Here is a 26,393-nt window from a genome sequence, read left to right as displayed (position 1 = left end):
ATTTTGTGGAAAAAAATTGGATTGAAACTTTGAGAGAAAGATAGGAATTTGATTGAAAGTAGTTGAGAAAATATGAAATTGTGGTGTAAGGTAGATGGAGAAGAAGTGGTATTTATAGAAAAGTAAAAACAATTTTTTACAAATTTTTTTTCAGTTTTTTACATTTTTTTTGGATTTTTTACAATTTTTTTAATTTTTATTCAAATAATTAATCTCTGCCGTTGGATTTTAAAATTTTTGAATTCCAACATTCCAGATTGTGCCACGTGTCACAACGGTAACTTTTCTTAATTTTAAAACTATTTTTTCTTTTTTTTTAATTTATAAAGCAGATTAATATCAACCGTTGATCTCAGATCGAATGGTTGATATAAAATCAGTTTTTTTTAATTATCGTTACAAATCGGACGGCTCGTATTAAAGAGTCGTTGGGATCGAACGGACCGTGGGAAGCCACGTGGCTTCCCAACGGTCACTGGAATTTTGAGGATCGCGGGCCCGTGCCCTGAATTCCGTTCGGGTGACGCGCCCCCACTCGCGAGTGAGGGGCACGCGCCTAACACAAATTTTTTTTTTAAAAAAGGCCGGACGCAAGCCTTGCGTCAGCCTGACGTCACAGGCCTCGAGCACCAGGCCTGTCAATCCTTCACGACCCTGCAACTCGGGCTCTCCAAGGCTGGAGGCCTACCCACCGGCCCTCGGGCCCTTTCCTGGACCCTGTCCCCCGAGCAACCACCATGGGTGGAGTTGCTCTCACAAAAGCAAAACACCTAATTACTTTAATTATTTCCATTAAATAAACAACACAAGTTGATATTATTTGCTAAGCTAAGGTAGCTCTTTCATAACTTAATTAGTGTTTAAACATTGTGGTCTAATAGTATTCATTTTCACTTGTAAGTGAGAGAATTTAGGTTTGATTATTGCCAAAGATGAATTTGAATAACATTATTGCTTGCCTATTGTGAAACTTAACTCATTTTCCCACTCCTTAGTGTATATAATATCGTTTGGTGAAAAAAATAATAATATATATATATATAACCACGTTTAGGTCATCTCCTAATAGAATACTGCCAAGAAACTAAACCTTAAATGTACCTTCCTAATTGTACTTAAAAATACACAATTAGAGATAAACCATATGGTCAAAGTTCATTTGCTGAGATTCTTTTTCAATAAATTGAATGGGCATGGTAAAAAATCATATTAGTTGTGTTGATGCACAAAATCGGAGGTCTTGGAACAACGTAAATCCGACCGTGAATCTGCATGTATGTAAATAACACAAGATGTATCATGGTTCACCCCAAAGTTTGGGCTACGTCCACATTGATTGTATTTATCCGAGAGTATTTGTGAGGGAGAGAGTGTGAGAGCTTTGTTCTAGATAGGAGAGACTTAGGGTTTGTGAGGGTGAAGAGGCCCTTTTATAGAATAAGGGTTCCTCCCCTAATTACATATTTGCCCCTTCCTTTATTACATAATTACATTTAAGTCCCCTGAGTATTTATATGAGGTCTAAATACGAGGCCATAAATATGGTATAAACAGTAGTCCCCCAAGTCTTCAGTCAAGAGAGTCTTTTGGCTGGAGACTTGAAATTCAGTCCATGTGTGGGCCGAAGTAACTAGATGCTGTCTTGAACTGATGCTCGATATGAGGCAGTGCTCAATCTGAAATGACGCTCAACTAGAAGTAGCACACGCTGCTCGGCTGCTCGGTTCGTGGCTTATGTTGCCTTGGTTGGCTCGGCTTGCGGCGTTTGAAGATGAGGGAGTCCTTTTTATAGAATAAGGGCTCGCTCCTCAATACATGAATGATGGGCTAGAGTTGATGCTCTCTAATGGTGGTGAGGGAGTCCTTTTATAGAATAAGGGTTCGCTCCTCAATACATAAGTGATGGGTTAGGAGTGATGCTCGCGGCGGGCGGTTGCTCAGCTAGCGCCGTTGCTCTCTAATGATGTTGAGGGAGTCCCTTTTATAAAATAAGGGATCGCTCCTCAGTACATGAATAATGGGTGCTCTCTAATGAAAGTGAGGGAGTCCCTTTTATAGAATAGGGGCTCGCTCCTTGATACATAAATAATGGGCTAAGTCCCTCAAGTATTTTTCATGAGGCCTAGTTGAGGCCCAATATATGGTACATAATGTAGTCCCCCAAGTCTTCGGTCAATAGAGTCTGTTGGCTGGAGACTTCAAATTGAATCCATGTATGGGCCGAAGTGGCTAGATGTTCGGAGGCGGTATTTGTATACCCTGCCCTGAAACTTTGTGGGTGAAGCTTTGCAAGTGAAGCTTTTGAAGCTAGAGCTCTGTAAATGAAGCTTTTGAAGCTAGAGCTTTTGTAAATGAAGCTTTTGAAACTGATTGACATGAGTGATGCTCATGAATGTTTATGTTGATTGACATAAGTGATGCTTATGAATGTTGTCATGAGTGATGCTCATGGATGTTGTCATGAGTGATGCTCATGAATGTTGACATGAATGATGATCATGAATGTTTATGTATGATTGTCATGAGTGATGCTCATGAATGTTTATGTATGAATGACATGAGTAATGCTCATGTATAATTTGGAGTACTGGGCGTACTTTTGATCACCTGGTTGGTGGCATGAATGGCTAGTTGCCAATTTAGAGTACGGGTTGTACATCTCATCACCTGGTTGGTGGCAATAGCAGCGGGTTGCCGAATAATTGGGGAGTACTGGCGTACTTTTGATGACCTGGTTGGTGCTATTTTGGGCTTATGGGCCTTTGCTCTCCACAACATGTCAGCCCATTATTTTGGGCTTTTTTTTTACCCTCTAATGGGGTTTATACAGATGTCTCCAAAAGATAACAAATAAATCACATCATACAAAAACAAGAAAAGTAAATCACATCATTCTGGTGGGGTGTTTATTCCTTGCTTTTGCTTTCTGCTTTTCTTTTTGGTTTTTGCTTTTCTTTTTGCTTTCTACTTTGGATATGTCGTTTGATAACATGATTAAGGGCAGTAGGGGTCATCGTGACAGAAATAGAAAACATCGTGGTAGGGGCTCTCATGGCCTCGGTGCAGCACGTGGCTCCTTTAATGCTGAAGGGATGGCCTCGTTGATTTCGGCATGGTTGCTTTGCTTTTGCTTTTGCTCCTGTCTGTGCACAAAAGCTGCAACTTCATCGTCACCTTCACGTGAAGCCCACCATGTATCTATGACTTTGAGAACACTGACATTCTTTATCTTTGCTGCTCCTTTCTGGTGGGTCGAATGGTGGCTTCACAAAATTCCCAACGAACCTTGGTCGGAAAAACAACGGTTTCTCTCTGCGACTCGCCGGAGTTCTGCAATGGACCTTCACTAGATTCCATGGATCCTAATAATTTTGGGGCATTTTCCTCTCTTCCTTTATCCTTTTAAAGACACCAACCCAGCCAACTAAAGCTTCTTCCCAGTCATCTCGATTGTCATCCGAGTATTCCAGGAAATCAAGACATTCATCAAATCCCCCTAGAAAGGTTTTTTGTTATTTTTCGAACCCAATGGCTTGGATATCCGTTGATTGTGTGGAACATAGCCCTCAATAACGTTAAAGGGACCAACCATGCCTACATCCCCTAACTGCACTTCACTATTTTCTTCAATCTTCAACTTCGAAATCCCCAAATCCCCAATCTCCGCTTCGCTCTTTTCTTCGATCTTCAACTTCGAAATTCCCAAATCCCCAGTTTCCCACAATCCCACTTCCTCTTTGTCCAAACCCACATCCTCAAAAGCTCTCAAGACCTTCTCAACCTTGCCATAATCCAAGACATCGCGCCTCTCCTAGCTCAAACTCTGAGCAAAAGCCTTGCTTCCGATGAGACAGCTCGAAGAGCAGTACATGTAGGTCTCATGAAGGTCGTAAACCTTGTGCTCTTTGAGTGAAATGCGATAGTGGCCTTTGCGGGGGCGGGAGGATTCCGAAGGCAAGGCACTGGGGCAACGAGGGTAGCCGCAGTGGTCGGCTATGGTGCGCTCCGTGACGACGTCACTGTAATCGGAGCGGGAGATGATTGAACCGGCCAAGGAGAGTTGGTTAAGGGTTTTGACTCCTTCGAGGAGATCAAGTTGGAGCTTGTACACTGTCTTTCATTGACATGTGTTGCTGCTGCGGCGGCGGCGGTTGGCTCTTCCCCATCATTTTGCTTAAAAAATGGGTTTTCCGATCGCAATTAGGAAGTTGGAATTTGAAGCTATCTAACACCGATTCTGTATGATGGTAGCACTGTTTTAGGGAGGGCAGCCGATACAGTTGTTGGCAGGTTTTGACGAGTCTAGGGAGCCAATGCTGGTGGCCATGGCAGAAAACGGAGAGCTTCAAAACAGGGTTTGGGATTCAGAGACTGTGTTTTGTTAATCATACAAAGTGTTGATGGAACAAAAATGGGAGAAAGGATTGGATTTTTCTGTTTCCGGGATTTTTGTGATTTTGCAGATTCACGGCGGAGGTGAAAAAAAACGAAAGAGAAACGACACAACTTTTTGTATTGATTCCCACAGACGGCGCCAAATGTTGATGCACAAAACCGGAGGTCTTGGAACAACGTAAATCCGACCATGAATCTGCATGTAATGTAAATAACACAAGATGTATCGTGGTTCACCTCAAGGTTTGGGCTACGTCCACATTGATTGTATTTATCCGAGAGTATTTGTGAGGGAGAGAGTGTGAGAGCTTTGCTCTAGATAGGAGAGACTTATGGTTTGTGAGGGTGAGGAGGCCCTTTTATAGAATAAGGGCTCCTCCCCTAATTACATATTTGCCCCTTACTTTATTACATAATTACATTTAAGTTCCCCGAGTATTTATACGAGGTCTAAATACGAGGCCCTAAATATGGTATAAACAAGTTGATCAACATATAAGTTAATTAATTGGCTTGGTGAAATTACAGTCATCAAATAAGTTCACATCGTGCATATGCTTCTCCATCAACATCAAGTCCACCCTTTGGGTTAGAGTAGTACTTGAGTCACCATAACAGCATTGCCTAGGTTGATGTTACTCTGAGTTAATTAATATTTGATTAATATTCAAATGCGTCTAACCTGACTTAATTTGCAATAATTGGATTAACTTCTTTAAATTAAGTTATGCTCAAGTGCTTATTTGGGACTTCTTCTGTATAAAATAAAAAAAACACTTTCGTTTGTAAGCGTTTTGATTAAAAGTGTTTAAACAACAACTTCAAGTGTTTTATTGAAGAAAATGTTCTCCAAAAGTGATAAAAACACTTATAATTTTTTTGGTTTTTCGATACAGCGTACTTGTAAATTTTATTGTCAAATGTTATCAGAAGTGGTTTATTTTCGTAGTTATGAAGTAGCCCATTAATTTGATATATTTATAGTTTTACAATAACTACTAGTGATGCGCATGAAAAGAAAAATTCACTTTTCTTGAAGGACCGCAATGGACAAGAAAAGCGTTGAAGTTCCTTTGAAAATGGTGGGACTTCTTTCCCTTTCTAATCAAAGGGGTTTTCTGTTCTTAAGTGGGTGGTTAAGTATGCTTACTTACCAACTAGTTCAAAACATTTTGTATACTCTAGGTCCATATTCAATTCTAAAGCTTCTTAACTCTCATGGTTCTAGAACTCTCTTAGGACATTGAGGGAAGATTTCGCATTCTTGTTGGATGTATACAACCGCGTGACATATTACTCTGTACGACTAATGACATACAAGATCTTTACTGTTGAGAAGGGAGTGAGTCACAACTGTATCCACCCGTATGTCGCTATCTATATTCACCCAAATGACACAAGAAATTCTCTGTGGCAGACCCGGTGGCGGGCGTGGGAGCTCCTTCCGTCGTGAAAAGAGGCAGCGCATGTATCGTACTTCAAATGAATCCAAAAGGAAAGGCTGCCTAGCTAGCTAGCACCGTCGACAAACCGAGAAAATGAACAATGCAATAAAAATGGTGAATGAAATAATGGACGTTAGAAACTAGGCGTGCAGTTAATCAAAATTATGACATGCGCCGGTGTATTGAGATTGCACCGATGCATCTCACATACCGATGTGCGGTAGAAAAAAACCCTGCATTTATATCAATAAATCGTGAAGTGCAAGTACATAGATAAGCCCTCATGAACTAAACTCAGTTACGTACCAACAGTGCCATTCCTAGTTCCCATCCCCAACTCTGGGACTGGAAGGATAACATCACTACTTATAATCCCTGGACTACTAATCCATCCATCATGACCAGTACTGTTCTCAACCATTCCAAATTGTCCAGTTCCCAGCAGGATTCCCATAGCAACTGCAATTACCAAAATATGACCTTGGAGTTGGAGACTGTACAAATGGCAAGGGCTGACATGGATTACAAGACACACCTGGGGTAGATTTATCAGTGTGCCAGGAATACGGCCCTCTACAACAAATGTCATAATACAAGTGATACTTGAACAAAAAAAAATTCAACTTGTATTATAACACTTGGTGTCGTGTTCCCAACCCTCCACACCTTTAGGCCCAGTTGCTGGCAGAGAAAACAGCAGCAGAGATGGCAGCCATGTGATATCATAGGGGTTTGGTCTCCAATGGCAATTGAACTTTGGAGAAGGAACTGAAATTCTCGGCAAAGGAGCCCGAACACCGGATAGCAAAGGATAGGATATGTTTATATCCCGGGACAGGAGTTCCACGTCCAAGGCGGGGTAAAGAGATTGGACTGTATTAACAGCCGGATCAGGAGAAACACTGGCTGTGGTTAATTCAGACGAGGAATCGGATTCCTGGGAATCATAGATTCCAACTCTACTGTTGTTGTTGTCCTTGATCACCTTGTAAGAAAAATTCAGGACCCCATTAGGCTTACCAAGGCTACTCCGAACCTGGTAGCTCACAAACCGGACTGCCTCATTGCACTGTTCATCGATCAAGTCCACGAATGGCACCCGGACTTTTCCAATGCTCTTCTTGCCAAAGACGCTCTCACATTGCATGTGGAATCCTACAAAGGAATTATCAAACTCGTCAACCAGGCACACGTCATTCATGTTGAATTGCATTGTGTGGTTCCATTCAGGGTTGCAGTCCCCAGTCCCCTTCTCTATCAACCAGCGTCTTATGGCGCTGCTGCAGATGTTTCTTCTGTTTTTCTTTCTTCGCTTCATCGTTGAAGATGGAGACAGCAGAGTGGACGGACAGCTTGTTTAAAAAATTGAAGGCACTGAGATCCTTGCAGTCTTGCAGAAGATTACCTTCAGTTCTATGGAGCTGCAATCTTTCAGTTCCTGATTTTCTCAACTGTTAAGTTATAGTTAGTTAGCATTTTGTAAATTTGTTGCGGATCAAACCATTGAAAACAAAGTCCCGTAAATAGTTCAGACATGTAACCACCACGGTTGATCATGAGATAACGCCCCGCCAGACTTGGAGTCATTGATCGCTTAACCGTTGATTATGTTAGGAATGTCGGTACTACAAGATAGAGAATGCACAAGGTAAAGTAGAAAATGGACACCAAGAATTTATGTGGTTCGGCAATTTATGCCTACGTCCACCAAACAAGGATCAATCTTCACTATATGAAAAAGATGAATACAACAAGAGTAGTCTTACCAAGCCAAAGACAAGGCTTGATGGATACAAGAAAGTATAACACACACTTTCTATCACTCTAAACTTCACTCACACAATGTGTAGTGGAACACTCTCACTCTCACTCTTGGAGTGGAACTCTAGCTTTGGACTTGATCCTTTGCTACTCACTCTTTCTCTTGATTTGTTGTTTCACTACAACATCACACCCATATTTATAGGTGAGGGTTTGGCATTCTACTAGTTTCTAGTGTATTCTTCAAACCTCTAGCATAGAAAAATCTAGACTAGCCACATACTTGTAGCGTCTAGATCTTTCCATTTGCAACCAAGGAAGCTAGTACTCTCTAGCTTCTTCCATCAACTTAATAACATGCTAGAATTGTCTAGCAAGCTCCAGCCTCATCTCTTGCTTACTAGAATAATCTAGAACATTGATCATGGGCTGGACCATATACCAACAATCTCCCCCTCCAGTCCATGAGGGAGGAATTCCGATCATGACTCCAAGTTACCTGGAGTTCATCCCAGCAGCTTTAATGCAGAATTCCAACTTTGATTTTGTGACTACCTTTGTCAACATGTCTGAAGAATTATTATCGGTATGAATCTTCTTCAGCTGCAGCAACTTGTTCTCGATAGCGTCTCTAATCCAGTGATAACGAATATCAATGTGCTTAGTGCGTGAATGATATGTAGTGTTCTTGCTCAAGTCCAGAGCACTCTGACTATCACAATAAACGCCATAATCACTTTGCTTCAAACCCAACTCTTGGAGAAACCGCTTCAGCCACAACAACTCCTTGCATGCTTCTGTAGCGGCTATGTATTCAGCCTCGGTTGTGGACAAAGCAATGCACTTTTGTAACTTGGATTGCCAAGACACGGCTCCTCCTGCAAAAGTAAACAAGTACCCAGACGTAGATTTTCTACCATCCAGGTCACCTCCCATGTCAGCATCTGTAAATCCTTCCAAGATTGGTTTGGAACCGCCAAAGCACAAGCACATCTTAGAAGTCCCTTTCAAATATCTGAGAATCCACTTAACAGCTTCCCAGTGGTCCTTCCCTGGATTAGAGAGAAACCTGCTCACCACACCTACTGCATGAGCAATATCTGGCCGTGTGCACACCATTGCATACATGATACTTCCTACTGCTGAAGAGTAGGGAACAACTGCCATTTTCTCCTTTTCTTCATATGTTTTTGGACATGACTCTTTGCTCAACTTGATATGATTGGCTAAAGGTGAGCTTACCGGTTTGGCTGCTTTCATGTTGAACCTTTCAAGCACCCGTTCAACATACTTTTCTTGTGACAGCCACAACTTCTTGGATTTTCTGTCACGAATTATCTCCATGCCCAAAATCTGCTTGGCTGGCCCTAAGTCCTTCATGTCAAAGGACTTAGATAACTCTTCTTTGAGCTTTTTAATCATAGAAGCATCTTGTCCGACAATCAACATGTCATTAACATAAAGCAATAAGATGATGAATGTACCTCCAGAAAATTGTTTGATATAGACACAAGAGTCAGCATGAGTTCTCTTGTACCCATTACTCACCATGAATGAGTTGAACTTCTTATTCCACTGTCTCGGAGCCTGCTTAAGACCATATAAACTTTTCTTGAGCTTGCACACCAAATTTTCTTTACCTTTGACTTCAAAGCCTTTGGGTTGCTCCATGTATATCTCCTCTTCTAAATTGCCGTGGAGAAATGCAGTTTTAACATCTAACTGCTCGAGCTCAAGATCCATGCTTGCTGCCATACCAAGGATAACTCGAATGGAAGTCATCTTCACCACCGGTGAGAAAATCTCATCGAAGTCAACTCTTTTTTTTTGACCAAAACCTTTGACAACCAAACGAGCCTTGTACCTTGTCATGTTGTCGTCTCTTTTCAATTTGAACACCCACTTGTTTTTCAATGCTTTCCTGCCCTTTGGAAGCTCCACCAGCTCATAGGTATCATTCTTTGATAAGGAATCCATCTCCGACTCCATTGCCTTCATCCATTTGTCACTGTCGTTATGAGCTCTGGCCTCCTCATATGTTTCAGGCTCTCCATAATTAGTCAACATGATATACTCTGATGAAGAATACTTGGTAGACGGTCTTCGATTTCTGATGGATCTTCTGACTTGATCTTCATTCTCTTGTAGGGCTGGAGGCTCCCCCTGATTGGGTTTTCCTTGAATCTGCTCTTCTTGACTAGGCTCCACCTGATCAGCAATCTCATGGTCTGGCACATCTTGATCAGGCTCCCCATGATCAGCATTATCTGGTTCTGCAGGCACTTCATTGGCAGCTGCTTCAGGGATGTCATCGTGACTTTCTTCATCTGAAGCTAATGGATCAACTCCTCTGTCTGCACCATCTGGTTGTGCTTCTTTATCCGAATCCCCAATTGTTTGATCTTCATAAAAGACCACGTCTCTACTTCGGATAAACTTCTTCTGGTATGGGTCCCATAATCTGTAACCAAAATCTTCACCGCCATAACCAAGAAAGATGCACGGTGTAGCTTTGTAGTCTAACTTCGATCTCTGCTCTTTGGGCACATGCACAAAAGCTTTGCAACCAAACACTTTCAGATGAGAGTAAGACACATCATTACCAGCCCATACTCTCTCTGGAACATCAAGACCTAATGGTACTGATGGAGATCGGTTGATCAAATAGCAGGCTGTCCTTACAGCTTCACCCCAGAACTGCTTAGATAACTTTGCAGTCCTCAGCATACACCTGACTTTCTCCATGATGGTTCGGTTCATTCTTTCAGCAACACCATTATGTTGTGGAGTTCCAGGAACTGTCTTCTCATGACGTATGCCATGTTTCACACAATACTCTCTAAACTGGTGAGATGTGTACTCGCCGCCGTTGTCGCTACGAAGGCACTTGAGAGGTTTCCCAGTTTCCCTCTCCACCATGGCATGGAACTCCTGGAATGTCTGAAACACCTGGTCTTTGGATTTCAACAAATACACCCACACCCTTCGTGAAGCATCATCAATATAAGTAACAAAATATTTATTTCTTCCAAGTGACTCGACTTCCATGGGACCACACACATCTGAATAAACAAGATCTAACAAGTTTCCTTTCTTTGTAGATGGAACAGAAAAACTAACTCTTCTTTGTTTTCCGAATAAACAATGTTCACAAGAGTTTAACGACGTACCTTTGGCAAAGGGAATATGAGACTTCTTTGCCAAAACTTGTAGGCCTTTCTCGCTCATGTGGCCTAGCCTCTTATGCCACAAGTCTAGAGATGAGTCCTCCACAGCATTCAACTCACCTTTCAAAACCTTGGCATTTGACCGGTACAACGTACAACAAAGTCGTGCTTTTGCTACCACCATTAAGCCTTTAGTAAGCTTCAATTTTCCTTCGCCAATATGGTGATAATATCCTTGTCGATCAAGGGTACCGATGGATATCAGATTGAGACGTATATCAGGAATATGTCTCACATCTTTCAACATCAATTGGCAGCCGAGATTAGTTCTTAAGCAGATATCACCAATTCCAAGAATTTTGGAATAGCTTTCATTCCCCATCTTCACTATGCCAAAGTCACCTTCTTTGTATGTACTGAAGAACTCCCGTTTGGACGTAGCATGGAAGGAAGCTCCATTATCAAAAATCCATTCAATGTCTCTGTCAGAGTTGCCCATATGCAGACATTCACCAACAGACAATATTTCTGGTACATCACCACAGATGACAGCGGTGGTATTGCCAGTATCATCTTTCTTCTGATTGTTTCCTTCCCTTTGCTCTCTCTTCCAAACTCGACAATTTTTCTTCATATGGCCTTCTTTGCCACAATGGTGGCATGCACCCCTGAACCTTGACTTGGATTGGCTAGGACTCCTGCCATGACCTCTAGGCCCTCTACTCTTGCTTCTTCCGCGGTTCTCTGTGACAAATACTTGGCTGCTATCTGTGCCAGAAGTCTTTCTCCTTGTTTCTTCATTGAGCATGCTATTTTTAACATTATCAAGGGTAAGAACACCATTAGAAGCAGAGTTACTTATACTCACCACAAAGGTCTCCCAACTGTCTGGCAAGGATCCAAGTAACAAGAGCGCTTGTAGCTCGTCCTCAATCGTCATTTTCATAGTAGCCAACTGGTTGATGATATTCTGGAAATTGTTCAAGTGTTCTGCTACACTTAAACCATCCTTGTACTTCACATTGATGAGCTCTTTGATCAAGAAGGCTTTCTTAGCTGGAGTCTTCTTCTCGAACAAGGACTCAAGCTTTGTCCAAAACTCGCGAGCATTGGTTTCATTAGACACATGGTGAAAAACACTATCGTCCACCCATTGTCTAATTGTGCCAATAGCCTTGCGATTCATCTTCTTCCACTCGGCATCGGACATGCTCTCTGGCTTAGCGGCATCTCCTTCAATTGGCTCATGCAAATCCTTGCAATAGAGAATGTCCTCCATCCTTGGCTTCCATGTTACCCAATTGGAGTTGGTGAGTTTGATCATAGTGCCACTTCCTTCCATCTCGCAGTACGAGCCAACCTGGCTCTGATACCACTTGTTAGGAATGTCGGTACTACAAGATAGAGAATGCACAAGGTAAAGTAGAAAATGGACACCAAGAATTTATGTGGTTCGGCAATTTATGCCTACGTCCACCAAACAAGGATCAATCTTCACTATATGAAAAAGATGAATACAACAAGAGTAGTCTTACCAAGCCAAAGACAAGGCTTGATGGATACAAGAAAGTATAACACACACTTTCTATCACTCTAAACTTCACTCACACAATGTGTAGTGGAACACTCTCACTCTCACTCTTGGAGTGGAACTCTAGCTTTGGACTTGATCCTTTGCTACTCACTCTTTCTCTTGATTTGTTGTTTCACTACAACATCACACCCATATTTATAGGTGAGGGTTTGGCATTCTACTAGTTTCTAGTGTATTCTTCAAACCTCTAGCATAGAAAAATCTAGACTAGCCACATACTTGTAGCGTCTAGATCTTTCCATTTGCAACCAAGGAAGCTAGTACTCTCTAGCTTCTTCCATCAACTTAATAACATGCTAGAATTGTCTAGCAAGCTCCAGCCTCATCTCTTGCTTACTAGAATAATCTAGAACATTGATCATGGGCTGGACCATATACCAACAGATTATACGATAACAGGCCACCAGAGTTAATTGCGGATTCCTTAATGTTAACACAGATGTTAGAGGCACATTAGTCTCTCAACAAGGAGAGGGACTTCACGAAACCCCAGGAGATCACAATAGTGTCATGGACCAATGATATAATAACATGTGAGAAAATTAAAACACATGACATTGTATCATTGATCTAGAACGCCATGGTGACGTTCTGAGGTTAGGCTAGTCCTTTCCCTCAAAGAATCAAGACTATGACGACTACCCTTTGCACATTTGGAAAACAGAGCAACTGCGATTTACAGTCATGAGGTCCGTGGTTTTTGTCTCTCATTGCTGTTTGGAAGAAGAGAAAATATGGTAATGACACAACTCCTGGAACAGGGTAGTCTTGGTGGCCCCGGGAATACACGCAACGAGTGTATAGGGCCCTGGTGGTATGCAAGTTTCTCCCCGAAAACAAGGGCACTCGATGTCATAGGTACTAAAGTACCTAGTCAATTAACACAATGAACCTAGCCTTCCCATAAAAATGTAATAAATCTACAAACTCACATAAGAGATTACACCTATCGCTGATTCCGAACATATGAGCAGTATCAAACAATCAAATCCATACCAATTAATCTCAGTGCAAGAAACCATTCATCGTTTGTAAATCTTTGGGGTCAAAACTCCAAAAAAAAATATCGTCTTTACAGATTGAAATACTTGATTGACTGTTTCATGATCCAAAATTATTTCGATGAAGCCATAGCATAACTTGAAACCACAAAAATCTTCTTAAAAGGTTAATGATCTGGAGTCAAGCTCAGCGAGTTTTGTTCTTTTTCTGGTCTTGGCCTTGGGCTTGAACTTGTACTGCTGCAGAAATCTTCTTCCAACAGCGGATGGAAATGAGCGTCGGTATTACAACCCAGGAGGCGTTTGCAGCAATGTAGTATGCGTAGTAGTAAAACGAATTTGTAGCAAATTTGTCACCTTCCAAGTAGGCTGTTATGAAATATACAGCAGTTCCATAGAGCTGACCCAACGAAATGGCAAACTGAAGTATGTAGCTATATGGCTTGCCTTTAGATATTGCATATCTGCCAAGAATCAGAAATCGTGTTCAGAATATCAAATTTTGCATTGCACAGCAATATAAACTTTGTGATAATCAAAACTCAAAATCTTACACTGCAAGAAGGCTAGCGGGACCTTCTATAACTGCGGTTAATCCTTCGACAGAAACGACCCCTGCATCCCTCGCTGCATATCTTGAATCACCTTTGCTATACTCTTTCCCTGCCAATTTTTATCTATCAGCATAAGAACTATATAATCCAACAAGCCCCAACAGTTATAAAACTGCGCAAATTGTATCCAATGCTAATCTTATAGATTAAGAAAGAATGTGAGACAGAACTTACAAACTTCAGCCAGGTAACAAGCAGTCTTATCCTTGTAAAACTCGGGCGAAAATGCAAAATAGCCTTCGAGTATCAAGTGCGTAAGGCCGGTGAAAGCCCACCAACACATTAGCCATCTTTCAAGTTTTGATTTCCTCGGTGACCTCCCTGGTACATAGCAAAAAGTAAAACATGTCGATTGAGGCATTCCTATGTCTCCCTCAAAATGTCAAATTTGTTGACTTGAACAAAAACTATAACATCTACAGCTACATAGCATTCAATTATCAATGCCAAGACGTAGAAAACATCAAATCAACAAGCACACAGCATGAATCCAAAACGAACCCAAGAACTAAAATGCCACACTAGAATTATTGGGTTTTCCTTATTGGAGATTTGTCGAGTTTTAACAACCAGTAATCACCACAGACGGGTGTACCAACATTGGCTAGAGCGGATGTAATCAGTAATAACAGTATAAGTAGGCATAGCCACATTGCCTAGAGCGGATGTGCTCCTCTATGCACCCGAGTTCCAATCCCCCTCTTTCTGCACTTTAGATTAAAAGTTTAAGGTAGAATATTTAATCGCCACATTCAAAAATCAAGCCAAAGAATTTGAGATCATACAAAAAAGTTGAAAAAAAATATGAACTTTTTGGACCTCAAAAGTCTCAACTTTCTGTGCTCTGTACACAAACCCAATTCACGCATCAAATTACTAGAGCAAATTACAATGTGCAGAGAAGTGAAATGAATTGAGCTGAACAAAATTTGGATCTGATAGGAAGTGGAGTGGAAGGAGGAGTACCGGAGAAGAGCCAGGTGAGGGAAACGACGAGTAGGGAGGAGACGCCGTAGACGCCAAGAATGGTGGACTGTGAGAGAAATCCGGGTACGAATCCGGGTAGCTTTAGATCCCTCGGGGCGTACGGATGATTCCCATAAATCCCAGAGTCTGATCCCTCCATTTTCACTCGCTGCCTGGTACACTCTGTCTCCCAAATGCAAGTCAAACCTCCAAAACAATGAGTGATAAGGCTGCCAACTGTCTTCCTTTTTGCCTTTTAAATTCTTTTAGATTGGATCTCACAATCTTTTTATGGCTGGGATAAAGGCCCAATATCCATGGATCTCACAAACCTCCCAAACCTTACAATTACCCAATGTTCTAAAAATTGGGGCTAACTACCGTTCCGATTAGTCCCTAAACGTCTAAAAATTAAGAAAGTGTTTTTAAAACTGCTTAGGCGCCCACCTAACCCGCCTAGGCAATGTTAGGTCGCGACTTTCATTCAGACAGAATGACACGCCCCAACCTCGATATCCCTAAATACCAGGATAGGCACATGTTGACCGACACCCGAGGATGACAAATCCATTTTAACATGCATGCAAGTGATAATGGTAACTGAAATTAAATAAAATACACAAATATAAAGAATTATGCAAAAGAGAGCATACAACTAATCAAGAATACTACGAAAGTATTATTATAAAAAAAGGTACGAACAAAGGAATGAGTCCTACATTGAGAAGACTTGAAGATACCTATGCGAGAGTGCCTTGACGCTGGGATCGTATGCCTCGATTCTAACTCTTGAAGGAGGTGCAAAACAAAAGATGAGTGAACCAAAGTTTATAATAATAATACTAAATTAATAATAAGAAAATCATTTTCTTTCTGAATATACTAACCCTCTGTTTTGAAAACACATATATAATACTACATACTAGGTTTTTCTGAAAACCCAAACATACCATAAAAACATTTGTAGATAATAAAACCATATCTAAAAGTGGTACCGAAATTGCCCAAAGGCAAATCCAAGAAAGCTCGTAAACCCAAAATAATAAAGTACTCAACTAGGGGTATCATAGTCACCCGAAGGCATATCCACCACCCGAGGGTGAAACTGTACGACTTTGGGTTACGCTAGAGAAGAAATATAACATAACACACCGACACTAGCCGTGGCTAGTGAAGCTATCCGACACTGGTTTTGTCAGTGAAGCTAGGAGTATGTCATAAATATCCTCGACTATGTCCTATGACCATAGTCATATACATACTCGTGTGTGTATGTGTCGTATAAATACTTGCTAAATAAGCACAGAAAACATAAAACATATCTTTCACATCAAATCATCGAAGCTCAAAAGCTAAAAGCGTCATCTCATAAACCATCATAAATCAATCATGTGAAAACATAAATTCATATTCATGAATCCATCATATTTCGTTAAGCCTAAAAAGCCATGGTTCGTAAATCTTTCGTAAACGTAAATTCAATAAATCGTAAATAAATTATAAATAATGCATAGAACGTAAAATCATGAAATCATGTTTTTCATGAATGTAATCCTAGCATTGAAAATCATGCAATTTAAGAAGGGGTCCACTCACAAATATTCCGCTACCGGGGAGCTGATCGAACTAGGGAGGATGGGGTCACTTCCAACCAACGCACCTAAACACAAATAGGGACCGTTTATTAAAACTCTACTAAAATGATTGAATTTGGAAAAACGGACGGCGGATTTGGATTCGGCATGTCGAAAAACCTAACGAGGGATCTCGGCTTCCACCACGCGCCACCACACCCGCTGAGATAGGGTCGTCGGAAAATTCTCCTGCGCTGCCTTAGCCGCTGTCGTGAAAGGCGGCAGAGCACAATGCCTCTGCGTGGAGGCGTGTGCACTCCACGCTCCACCCTATGACAACCCCACGTGCCGCGAGTACACTTGTACTCGCCTTCTTCAAATTTCTGGAATTTTTCCAGATTTTTCCTCCAACTTCAAAAGCTCATTCCGAGCTTGATACGAGCCCAAATCAAGTGATTCAAAAGCCAAAATGTTGTTAGGTTGTGGAGAAGAGATTCATACCCTTATATCGGAGCTGGTCGAAGAAATGGCTAGAAGGTGGCCAAATGACCATAGTTTCGAAATTCCAGATTTTAAACAGTGACTTCCCTTGTATTTTCCGAGTTTCTACACCACCAAAACCACCCCAAACTTTACTAATCGTGAACCTAAACACAATCTACAATGATAATGACCAATTTCGAGGCTTACCTTCGCCGAAAATGGTGAGAATTCGCCGGAGAAAAGGGTTACACAGTGAAGGGGTCGATGTGCATAGTAAGGAAGAAAGAATCCAATGGTGGTCTCGACTCCGTCTAGGCTTCGTGGTGGTGGTTTATGCGGGAGAAATAAGGTGGTCGTGGTGGTGATTTGTGGTTGTATGAAGAGGAGAGGGTGGAGGGAATAGGGCATAGAAAGGAAGGAAATAAGTGAGAGGGAGAGAGTGAGAGATAAAAAAGAAGTAGGGAACAAAATAAGAAAAAAGAGAGGGAGAGTCTCGGGATACAAAGGAACACCCCAAAAAATGGGGGTAATCCTGCCACGTGTCACCCCATGAATAGCTCATGATGGAGAAATATCTCTAATTATGAAATTACCAAAATGCCCTTGACATTCAAAAATCCGTAGAAACTTAGTTTTAGCTCCGATTTCGATTTCCTTCATGCACACACGTTTGTATCGACAAATACAACGTGAATAAATTAAAAGAAAAATTCATAAGCAGAAGTCAACGAAAGTCAATGCTTCAGTCGTTAGGGGTATTTTCGTAAATTTAACTAATTAAAACGTAAAATTTAAGATGGGTTGTTACACAGAAAATTGATAACTTTCAATTTGCATTTTATTTTGTCAATAAAATGTAAGAGACTTGTTAAATACTTAACATTCATTATATGCTTGTTTCCTATGTTTTCAATATGTTATAATACTTTATAATGTATATATTATTTTATTTTGCAATTGATGTATCACAATACAACCATGTGTTTTCTAAGTATAAATAGACACTTATTTACACAATATATAATAAATTTACTTAAAACCGACTAGCCCACCTAGGTACTAGGCCCCAGCCCGTCTCTCAACTAACACTTAGCGTCTTTTAGAACCTTGAATTTGCGGATATACTATAAAAGACTTGACTATGAATCTGTTATAACCTCAATAGACGCACACATACTACATCACGACGCACATTGTGCATGCATGGTTTGTAGAATTAGGGTTAAACATACTGAATTTATTTATTTCTCTCTCTTCCTAATTATTCCAAATTCTGAGATAGATCTTGATGTTGTATCAAGTACATCAGAAACAACATAAAAATGCCGATCTTGTTTGCTCCATCACCAGTCTCCTAGCTTTCTCCGACAGATTCAACTTCTCCTCTATCTGGACCTTGCTTTTTTTCACCGCAGTGGCAGAGCCAGCATGTGATCATTGGTTGTTCATGACTCCAACAACTTTAAAATCTGATATATATTTGCATGTGTATTTTATTTGACCTTATAAACAGCTAGGGCAAACTAAATACAACCGCATTCTCCTACTTTTTCTTCTTCTATTTTTTTTTATCTTGTCTTCCTTTTCTCTCTTCTTGTGTCCGACTCTGTTGTGCGCACAAAACGCTCGAATGAAATGCCTCAGTTGACAAGCCTTTGCAGTATTCAACATTACTCTACAGTTTCTTGTAGTCATCCTTGACAAGCCTCTACGTATCATAGTAATTGTTGACATATGTTGGCATAAGCCTTAAGCAGATGTTGGCAAGAATTGACATATTTTTACTAGGTGCTCAACGAAATAGTACACTGCAGTTTTTTTTTTATCGAAATCATGACCCCATTATTTAAAAATCTTGGCTACAACATTGGTTGGGGGCCTTTATATCAAAACCTTAAATGGAACTTAGAACCAATAAAGCTTATGTCTTTACGTTTTTACTAGGTGCTCAATGAAATGGTCCAATGTAGTTTTATTTGTTGAAATCATGACCTCATTATTTGAAAATCCTGGCTACGCCAATGCTTCACCATAGAGTTACCAACTGGAATGAGTCCTTTGGATTTTCGTCTGGAAATGCCATTATGCATACAGATGCATTATTCGTAATCAAAATATGCACGGAGTGAAAAAAGGCCTATCCGCACTCTCGTTAGCACATTTAGAGAAACTAGTTTACAAGATATTAACATTAGATCAGATGGGTTAACCTGGGCGCGAGATCATTATTGTCTTTATCTGAAACTATCGGAATTCTTATATCATATGCAGGTAATATGCAAATTGTTCGGCCCGAAAGTTTGCATCCTGCAAAGTGATTATCCCCTTCATGTTAGACACACTAATAAATAAATACAACATTAAAGGGTTCATCTAACAATCATTTTGATTTTCAGTATTTATCTATTTGACATGAAAAATGAAATTAGTTAACAAATAAAAACTAAAAACTGAAAAAAAAAGAAAAAAAAGAATAGCCCAACAAAACAAAAGAAGTTATCAGGTGGGCTGTTAATTAAAACTACTATATTTGAATTTATGAACAAGTTTCTGTTGTTGCGTGCTTACATTAAGAAGGAGTGGTTTGAAAAGCATAAGGCTGCCCAAAAAGTCACTGAAGCATATGATAATTGGTCTTTATCCCTGCAAATAATGAATTGGATATAATTAACAGAAAATTAATCAATAGAAATATAAGAAGAATAGAATGATCAAGCAGTTAATTAGAATATAAGTTCACTATCTATTTCGTTGCTTTGAGAGCGAGGGGCACAAAAAGGACTTCAGATTCTTCGGGAGCACATCGGAAATCGGAAAGGAGCCGCAATCGTGGAATTGCTTTTTGACTAGCCTTTTCTCTTTCAGGCTTTGAGCCACATGAGGCAGATTTTCTGCGCTCCTACTTCCCGTGTCTTTTCGTACCTTCTTATTTTGTACAATCACGGTTAAATCACGTTAATATTTTATATTTTTTTATAAAGATATTAAGACAAACATGAATAATAATATAAAATATTAACGTGACTTAACTATGACCACAAAAATAAAAAGATAAAGAAAGACACGAAAAATGAGAGGACAGAAAATCTACCTCTACATGCGACATGCTCACTCCCTCATTTCCTTAATTTACTTCCCCTTTTATTTTCGTTATTCCCCTTTGGAGTTTGGATCTTCACCTCACATCATATACCAAGTTAATACCAACGATTAGTCCATTACCAACCAAGAAATCTACATTTTGTTAAAACATATATATAAGTTTTACTGCAAAACTTATCCCAAAAATTGATTGGATCTCTTTTCAAACGCCTAGTTGAGATTGTTATTAAAAACTAAAAACGTTTTTTATCAGCTGCATTTAATAAAGAAAAGTTCGAAGTTCTTTTGAATAATGAATAAGCACTTTTAGTTTCAAACATTTTAAAGTAATTTCTAAGAAATACTTTAGATTTTTATGTTTGCAAATGCTTTGGTAATTAGGCCATATATTCTTCTCCAACTTATCGTGTCTCAATTTCAAACCCACTATAATTTAGAGTAGTAATATCACAAATAAAAGAATAATCAAAATGTTTCTGGTGAAACCATGTATAAGCATAAGCACTTCCTACAGAAATGATTCCATATGAACCCTAAGTCTAATATGATAAATATCTTGGTCTTTTAATTTATACCTCAAACTGTTGTAAAACAATTTACTTTGGTAACATATATAAGCATATAGGGTACGTAGTGTATGCTTATATAGAATTAAATAGAATTAAAGATTAATGAGTTAGTTTTCAAGCCTTCCAACCATTTTTTCAATTTGAAAATGTAACATGTTCCAAGAATACAATTTTTTTTTTCATGGTAGTGTTACTGGGAATTGGATCCTCTCCTGAGCACAAGCTCAGGAGCCTCTTGACCATCGCACGAATTTTGATCAAACGGCTACAAACAGAAGGTCCCTTCAAAAGTTATAATAATTGTAGTAGTTGGATCAAAATCCAACATGCCACATGCGTTGGTCAGCAGGTTCCTGAGCAAAGCTTAGGAGAGGATCCAATCCCGTGTTACTGAGTGGTTTGAAAAAGCAATTAAATATTGCATATAAAAACCTAATAAATCTATTACTTATGCAAGAATTAAATTTTGTATAAAACTTGTATCTCTGAATAACACGTACTATTATAGCCAATCTAAAAAATAATGAAAAAAAAATAAAGGTTGCCTAACCAGAAAAACATTGACAACTTTAGGAAAGTGATTTGCCGGCTTGCCGCTGAAATTTGTAGGCTCAAAATGGATACATTGGGCAGCCTTATAAACGTATCTTATGCTTTTTTAATATGTGAAATCAAATCATATAATTAAAGAAAAAGATAAAGACAAAAGACAAAGCAAAACTAAAGGAAAAAGATGCCTTGGAGCGGCATGCCAAGCCAAATGGCCCAACTAAAGTGGGCATTCATCAAACACTTTAATTAGTGGTTTAATTACAAATTTTAATCAATGACCATACTTGGGGCATATTGTTCATCCAAACGTTTATACATCATGATCGGATTTGTTCATTTTCTATATTCTAATTTAACGACAATGGCTATAAAAAGTTAAACAAATTAATGCCTATAAAAAGTTAAACAAATTAATCATCGTTTAATAATATGTTAGTAGCGATCAAATGACAATTTTAGTAACAATAGAAAAAAAAAAATTAATGAAAAATGTTTGAAAACTTTGAGTTTTAACAATAAAGACAAAATAAATGGTATAATAAATAATACTATGATTGATTTTATAGTGTAAAAATGTAATTTTTCGTTAAAATGAATAGTATCATAAATTTTTCGTTAAAATTCTCTAAAAAAAGATAAATGTGAGCAGACGTGAGCGTAACAACATGGGCTATAGCGAAGAGGTATGTATAGCATGTTTGTTTCATGTTAGTTTTAGTTGGTGTCTCGTGGCAAGCAGGAAAACAAAGCTCCAATCCTCGTAGCAGAAGACAGAGTCAGCTACTACATCCTACAGTACGAGAAAGCTCCGGCGAATACCACGTTGCCCTCGTTCCTTTATCCTCCTAAGCTCTTTTTTTTTGCCCCAAAAAATAAAATTACACAGCAAAATTCAACAGACAAAAAGAGCGCAAAAAGAAAAAAGAAAAATATTCGGAAAAAACGGCGAACCGAGTCGTTGGGAGGGAAATCGCCACGGGAGCAGAGAGCATTGTCCCTCTCGGACGGACTTGTAATCAGTATCCACCCTCTTCATACACCTCTTTGGGTTTGGAGGCAACCGGTTTCCCACCCCGAGTCTCGTCCCCGATCCGCACCCACTTTCCGATTTCCAGCCCAGCTGCTCGTTTTCATGGCGTTTCATCAAATGCATTGAACAGAAAACCCCTGAAAATTTTGAAATAAACCCGTACACTTTTAGGGCGACAGAGCTTCGGATTCGGTTCTCTCCTCCTCCTCATCGAAAACCCAGAAAAGAAAAATTCAAACTGGCAAAAAGGTACGTTAAAGATTTCATTTTTTGACAAATTTGTATCGGTTCGGGAATTTTTGGAGAAGTTTTTGTTTTGTTAATATGGGCGTGTTTGATTCTAGTTGGATGCGACGGGCATTGTGTTTTCCGAGCTGGGGCGTTGAGGGTTGGGGTGGTTGTTTGAGCGGCGGATCGTACGGTGGCTGGTGGGTTGGAATCAAATGCATTGAGGTGGAGGGATTATAGGGAGGGAGGGGCCATGAGAAACAACGACATGGTCAGAACGCAGCAGGAAAGAATGTACGGAAATGCTCTGCCTCCTCAGCATTCTGACTCCGACCGTCGGATTATCGACGCCCCTGGCCCGTCCCTGCGGCTTTATCAAGTTTGGAAAGGAAACAATGTAGGTCATTAATCTGTAAAAACGTCAAATTCCAATTGCATTACATGTAAAAACAACAGAAAATGAATACAAATATATATATATATATATATATATATATTTATCAGTTAATTTTCATAATTCTTGCATTTCGTAGATTGACCTGTCTTTGGATTGAATTTTGTAAAAGATGGACCTTACAATGAACTCATTTTCGTGTGATTTCTTGCAGAAATTTTGCTTTAATGGAAGAATTATATTGGGTCCAGATTCGAGGTCATTAATCCTTACTGTGTCCCTAATTGTGGTTCCAGTGATCCTGTTCTGCGCTTTTGTTTCACAAGGACTAATTCATCAATTCCCGAACTACATTGGCAATCTTATTGTGGCTATATGTCCTGTATTAGCAGTATATGTGAGTTCTTCATCTTAGATGACTTGTTTTTCAATTCTTACAACTATCAGAGATGTCACGGTAGGAGGAAAATGAGAGAAAAGAGGAGAAATTTCCAGCCATATACTTTGTAACTTTATTACTAAAGTTTATTCGAGTTAACTATCATATTGTTGTATTTTGGACACCAGAATATGATAATGTAAGCTTGAAACTCAGATGGAGCATAAGTACTTAAAGATTTATTTCCGCTTTAAGGCAGACACAATCGGTAATTTCATTGGTTTGGAGAGATGTTGGGAAATCACAATATGTTCTGCACATGGTGTTGATGTTGGTCAAGTTTTGATTTTTCCACTCATCCATGAAGGATGGGTTTTCCACCTAAACCTGAGGGTCAGCACAATCACCACCTACTTGGTGTGGCATAGGGACATAGCGCCACACTAAGAAAGAAGTAAACTTGTGGACATATGCGGGCAACAAGACCTGCCTGGTCAAACTCATCGGTTGATGGAACCCCTTAAATGAGTCAGTCCTACCTGTTAGTATATGATTTTGATAAAGTTGGTGTTGTGAAGTTTATTTGCTCGACTTTTCTTTAAAGAGCATTTACGTTGTTTGCAGCGGTGAACTTTTGTATGTATTTATAACTGAAGGTTACTTTTGTATGTATTTATAACTGAAGGTTTTTGGCCTATCAACTAGTGCAGGTTGTTATTCTTCTCTTGATTACATCTGCAAGAGATCCTGGCATTATTCCTCGTAGCTTGCATCCTCCAGAACCAGAAGATGACGGCTATGTCTCTAGTATCTCTTCTGATTGGCCAGGAAGCCAGAATGGACCTCCAGGCATACCACCCACAAAAGAAGTTATCATTAATGGCGTGATAGTTAAAACCAAATACTGTCAAACATGCATGCTATATCGCCCACCCCGCTGCTCTCATTGCTCTATATGCAACAACTGCGTTGAGCGTTTTGATCACCATTGTCCATGGGTGGGGCAATGTATTGGCAAAGTATGCTTCATTTTGATTGAACTAACATTATCGCTTGTATTTACTTAGTTATTCTATTTTTGAACTTTGTGTTTATCTTTTGTAATATGATGTGAGGTGTAACCTTTTAGCAGAAGAAGCTCTCTCAGATTTTTTTTTTTTGAATTTTAGGTTAAATTATTCCCGTGCAAATAAATTAACACACACACACACACACACACATATACATATTAAAATTCAAAAAAGACTGATGACAATGTTATCTCCTTGTGCTATGCTTTTATCAACCAAATCTCTTAGTTGTATCTGTCTATCGTGACTTGCTGAGATGAATGTCTTTCTTTCACTCACTATTTGAACAGTTCATGCATCTAGGGGGTGAGTTTCCAACACTCGATTCATCTCTAGCTTACGTCATTGCCCTGCATATAATCATACTCCTGCATTCATGATCTATGCTTCCTCTCCTTGTTTGAGTTTTTTTCTCACTAATGTCTTTGTTGATACGTTGTTATCTTTTTATAATCCTTACACTGTTAATTTTTTTTTTTTTTACAGAGGAATTACAGATTATTTTTCATGTTTGTGTCCTCCACGACTGTTCTGTGTCTCTATGTCTTTGCCTTCTGCTGGGTAAACGTCATGAAGATAATGGATTATTACCATTGCAGTCTCTGGAGAGCTTTATCAAAGTCACCTGTTTCAGGAGCTCTAATTCTCTATACATTTGGAGCTGCTTGGTTTGTTGGAGGTCTCACAGGATTCCATCTCTATTTAATTCTCACCAATCAGGTTCATTGCTCTTTACCTTTGTTTCTGTTTGGTTTTCCCTCTCTCTTTATCTCTCTTAGAGATAATTTCCACTTGTATACAGACAACATATGAAAACTTTCGGTACCGGTACAACGTGAAGACGAACCCTTACAATCGTGGGTGTTTTAGCAATGTTGCGGAAGTCTTCTTCTCTGAAATTCCAAGATCTAAACATAACTTCAGGGAAGTGGTCAAGGGTGATACTTCTTCTGTCTACACCACTTCAATGCCATCAGGCCATCCCATGAGCCCAGAGATGCCCAAAGCAAGTTCTGACATAGAAATGGGAAAACGACAAGCTGTTGCTGCTGAAGATCTGGAGGATATACAGACTCAGATTGATAGTGTTGGTGGATTGCAGCGGTGCGAGACCCAGCCAAGACATACAAACTGGGATCACAAAGCCAACTGGGAGAGCTCACCTGATATACAAATGTTGGCTGCGGAGTTTGGAATGGAACATGGTTCAACAGGCAGACAGAAAATTGAAGGGAGTATTGATCTGAAGAGCTAAATTATTGGTTAGAAATTGTTTGTTCTGCTCTTACAGCCAAGATAATAGCTGCTAACCTGGAGGATCGTATTTGGTTAACTCGTAGTGCTAAACTCCACGCAGGAAGGATGATGTCACAATCCTTTTCTGTTGTAGGAATGAAGGCTCTGATTCTTTAAATAGGAAGATACACTTGCATAGAATCGAGCTGCCTTTATGGATACTTTGGGTCAAGTGTAGTGCTATAACGTTTTCAGCAAAACTAAGGTCTGCATCTACTCTATACATTATTCTTTATCGAATCACGGAAGAGCCTGTACATTGTGGTTAGAGGTCTGTGGGTGGCTTTGGTTCATGCGAGGGTTCAAGGTCCATAGACGTATATGTGAGTTGTTTTCCATTTTTAAGTTGAGAAAAACTGAAACTATTGGTTCCCCCAGAAATTAGACATATGTAATCACTTCTCCTATAAAAACTGTGTAATATATAGATGAACTTTATGTCTTAAAGCTTTGAGGCACTCGGGACTCTAAGGTAGGAGAGAATGTACAAGGGTAGCAGCTAGATGTCTAGATAATGCTGCTTGTGTGTTCACCGAAAATGCCAAAGCCTTTTCTGCTAGAGATCGAGCAAATTACGCAGGTGCTGGGGACAACCTTTTTTACAAGCCATTTTTGAAGGTTACTCTACCGAGCTAATAGTGATAGATAATGTTTTTGTCGAAAGTTTTACGCACGTTCATAGAGGGAAATAGTGTAGTCCCCAGATTGGCTTGTTAGGGTTGAGGAGCCTTCTGACTTGTGCGCTTTATTTGGATGATTTATGTATTCAGATC

General features: G+C 39.7%; 2 protein-coding genes across 2 annotated transcripts; one reads left to right on the top strand and one right to left on the bottom strand.

The window, feature by feature from the left end:
- Nucleotides 1–13,336: 13,336 nt before the first annotated feature.
- LOC103452509 (probable 3-beta-hydroxysteroid-Delta(8),Delta(7)-isomerase) lies at nucleotides 13,337–15,185 on the bottom strand. The gene is made up of 4 exons (XM_008392010.4): nucleotides 14,944–15,185; nucleotides 14,152–14,298; nucleotides 13,918–14,026; nucleotides 13,337–13,827 (listed from the first exon to the last, which is right to left on the bottom strand). The coding sequence occupies exons 1-4, from the start codon at nucleotides 15,101–15,103 to the stop codon at nucleotides 13,551–13,553; spliced, it is 693 nt and encodes a 230-aa protein (XP_008390232.1). The 5' UTR covers nucleotides 15,104–15,185; the 3' UTR covers nucleotides 13,337–13,550.
- Nucleotides 15,186–21,939: 6,754 nt separating this feature from the next.
- On the top strand, nucleotides 21,940–26,067 carry LOC103452508 (probable protein S-acyltransferase 6). The gene is made up of 6 exons (XM_008392009.4): nucleotides 21,940–22,502; nucleotides 22,598–22,878; nucleotides 23,090–23,272; nucleotides 23,965–24,273; nucleotides 24,811–25,044; nucleotides 25,127–26,067. The coding sequence occupies exons 2-6, from the start codon at nucleotides 22,735–22,737 to the stop codon at nucleotides 25,577–25,579; spliced, it is 1,323 nt and encodes a 440-aa protein (XP_008390231.2). The 5' UTR covers nucleotides 21,940–22,502; nucleotides 22,598–22,734; the 3' UTR covers nucleotides 25,580–26,067.
- Nucleotides 26,068–26,393: the final 326 nt, after the last annotated feature.

The sequence above is a fragment of the Malus domestica genome, chromosome 13 (genome assembly GCF_042453785.1).
Source record: "Malus domestica chromosome 13, GDT2T_hap1".
Classification (NCBI taxonomy): domain Eukaryota; kingdom Viridiplantae; phylum Streptophyta; class Magnoliopsida; order Rosales; family Rosaceae; genus Malus; species Malus domestica.
The sequence above is the reverse complement of the archived record's forward strand: the minus strand, read 5'-3'. Positions and strand labels throughout refer to the sequence as shown.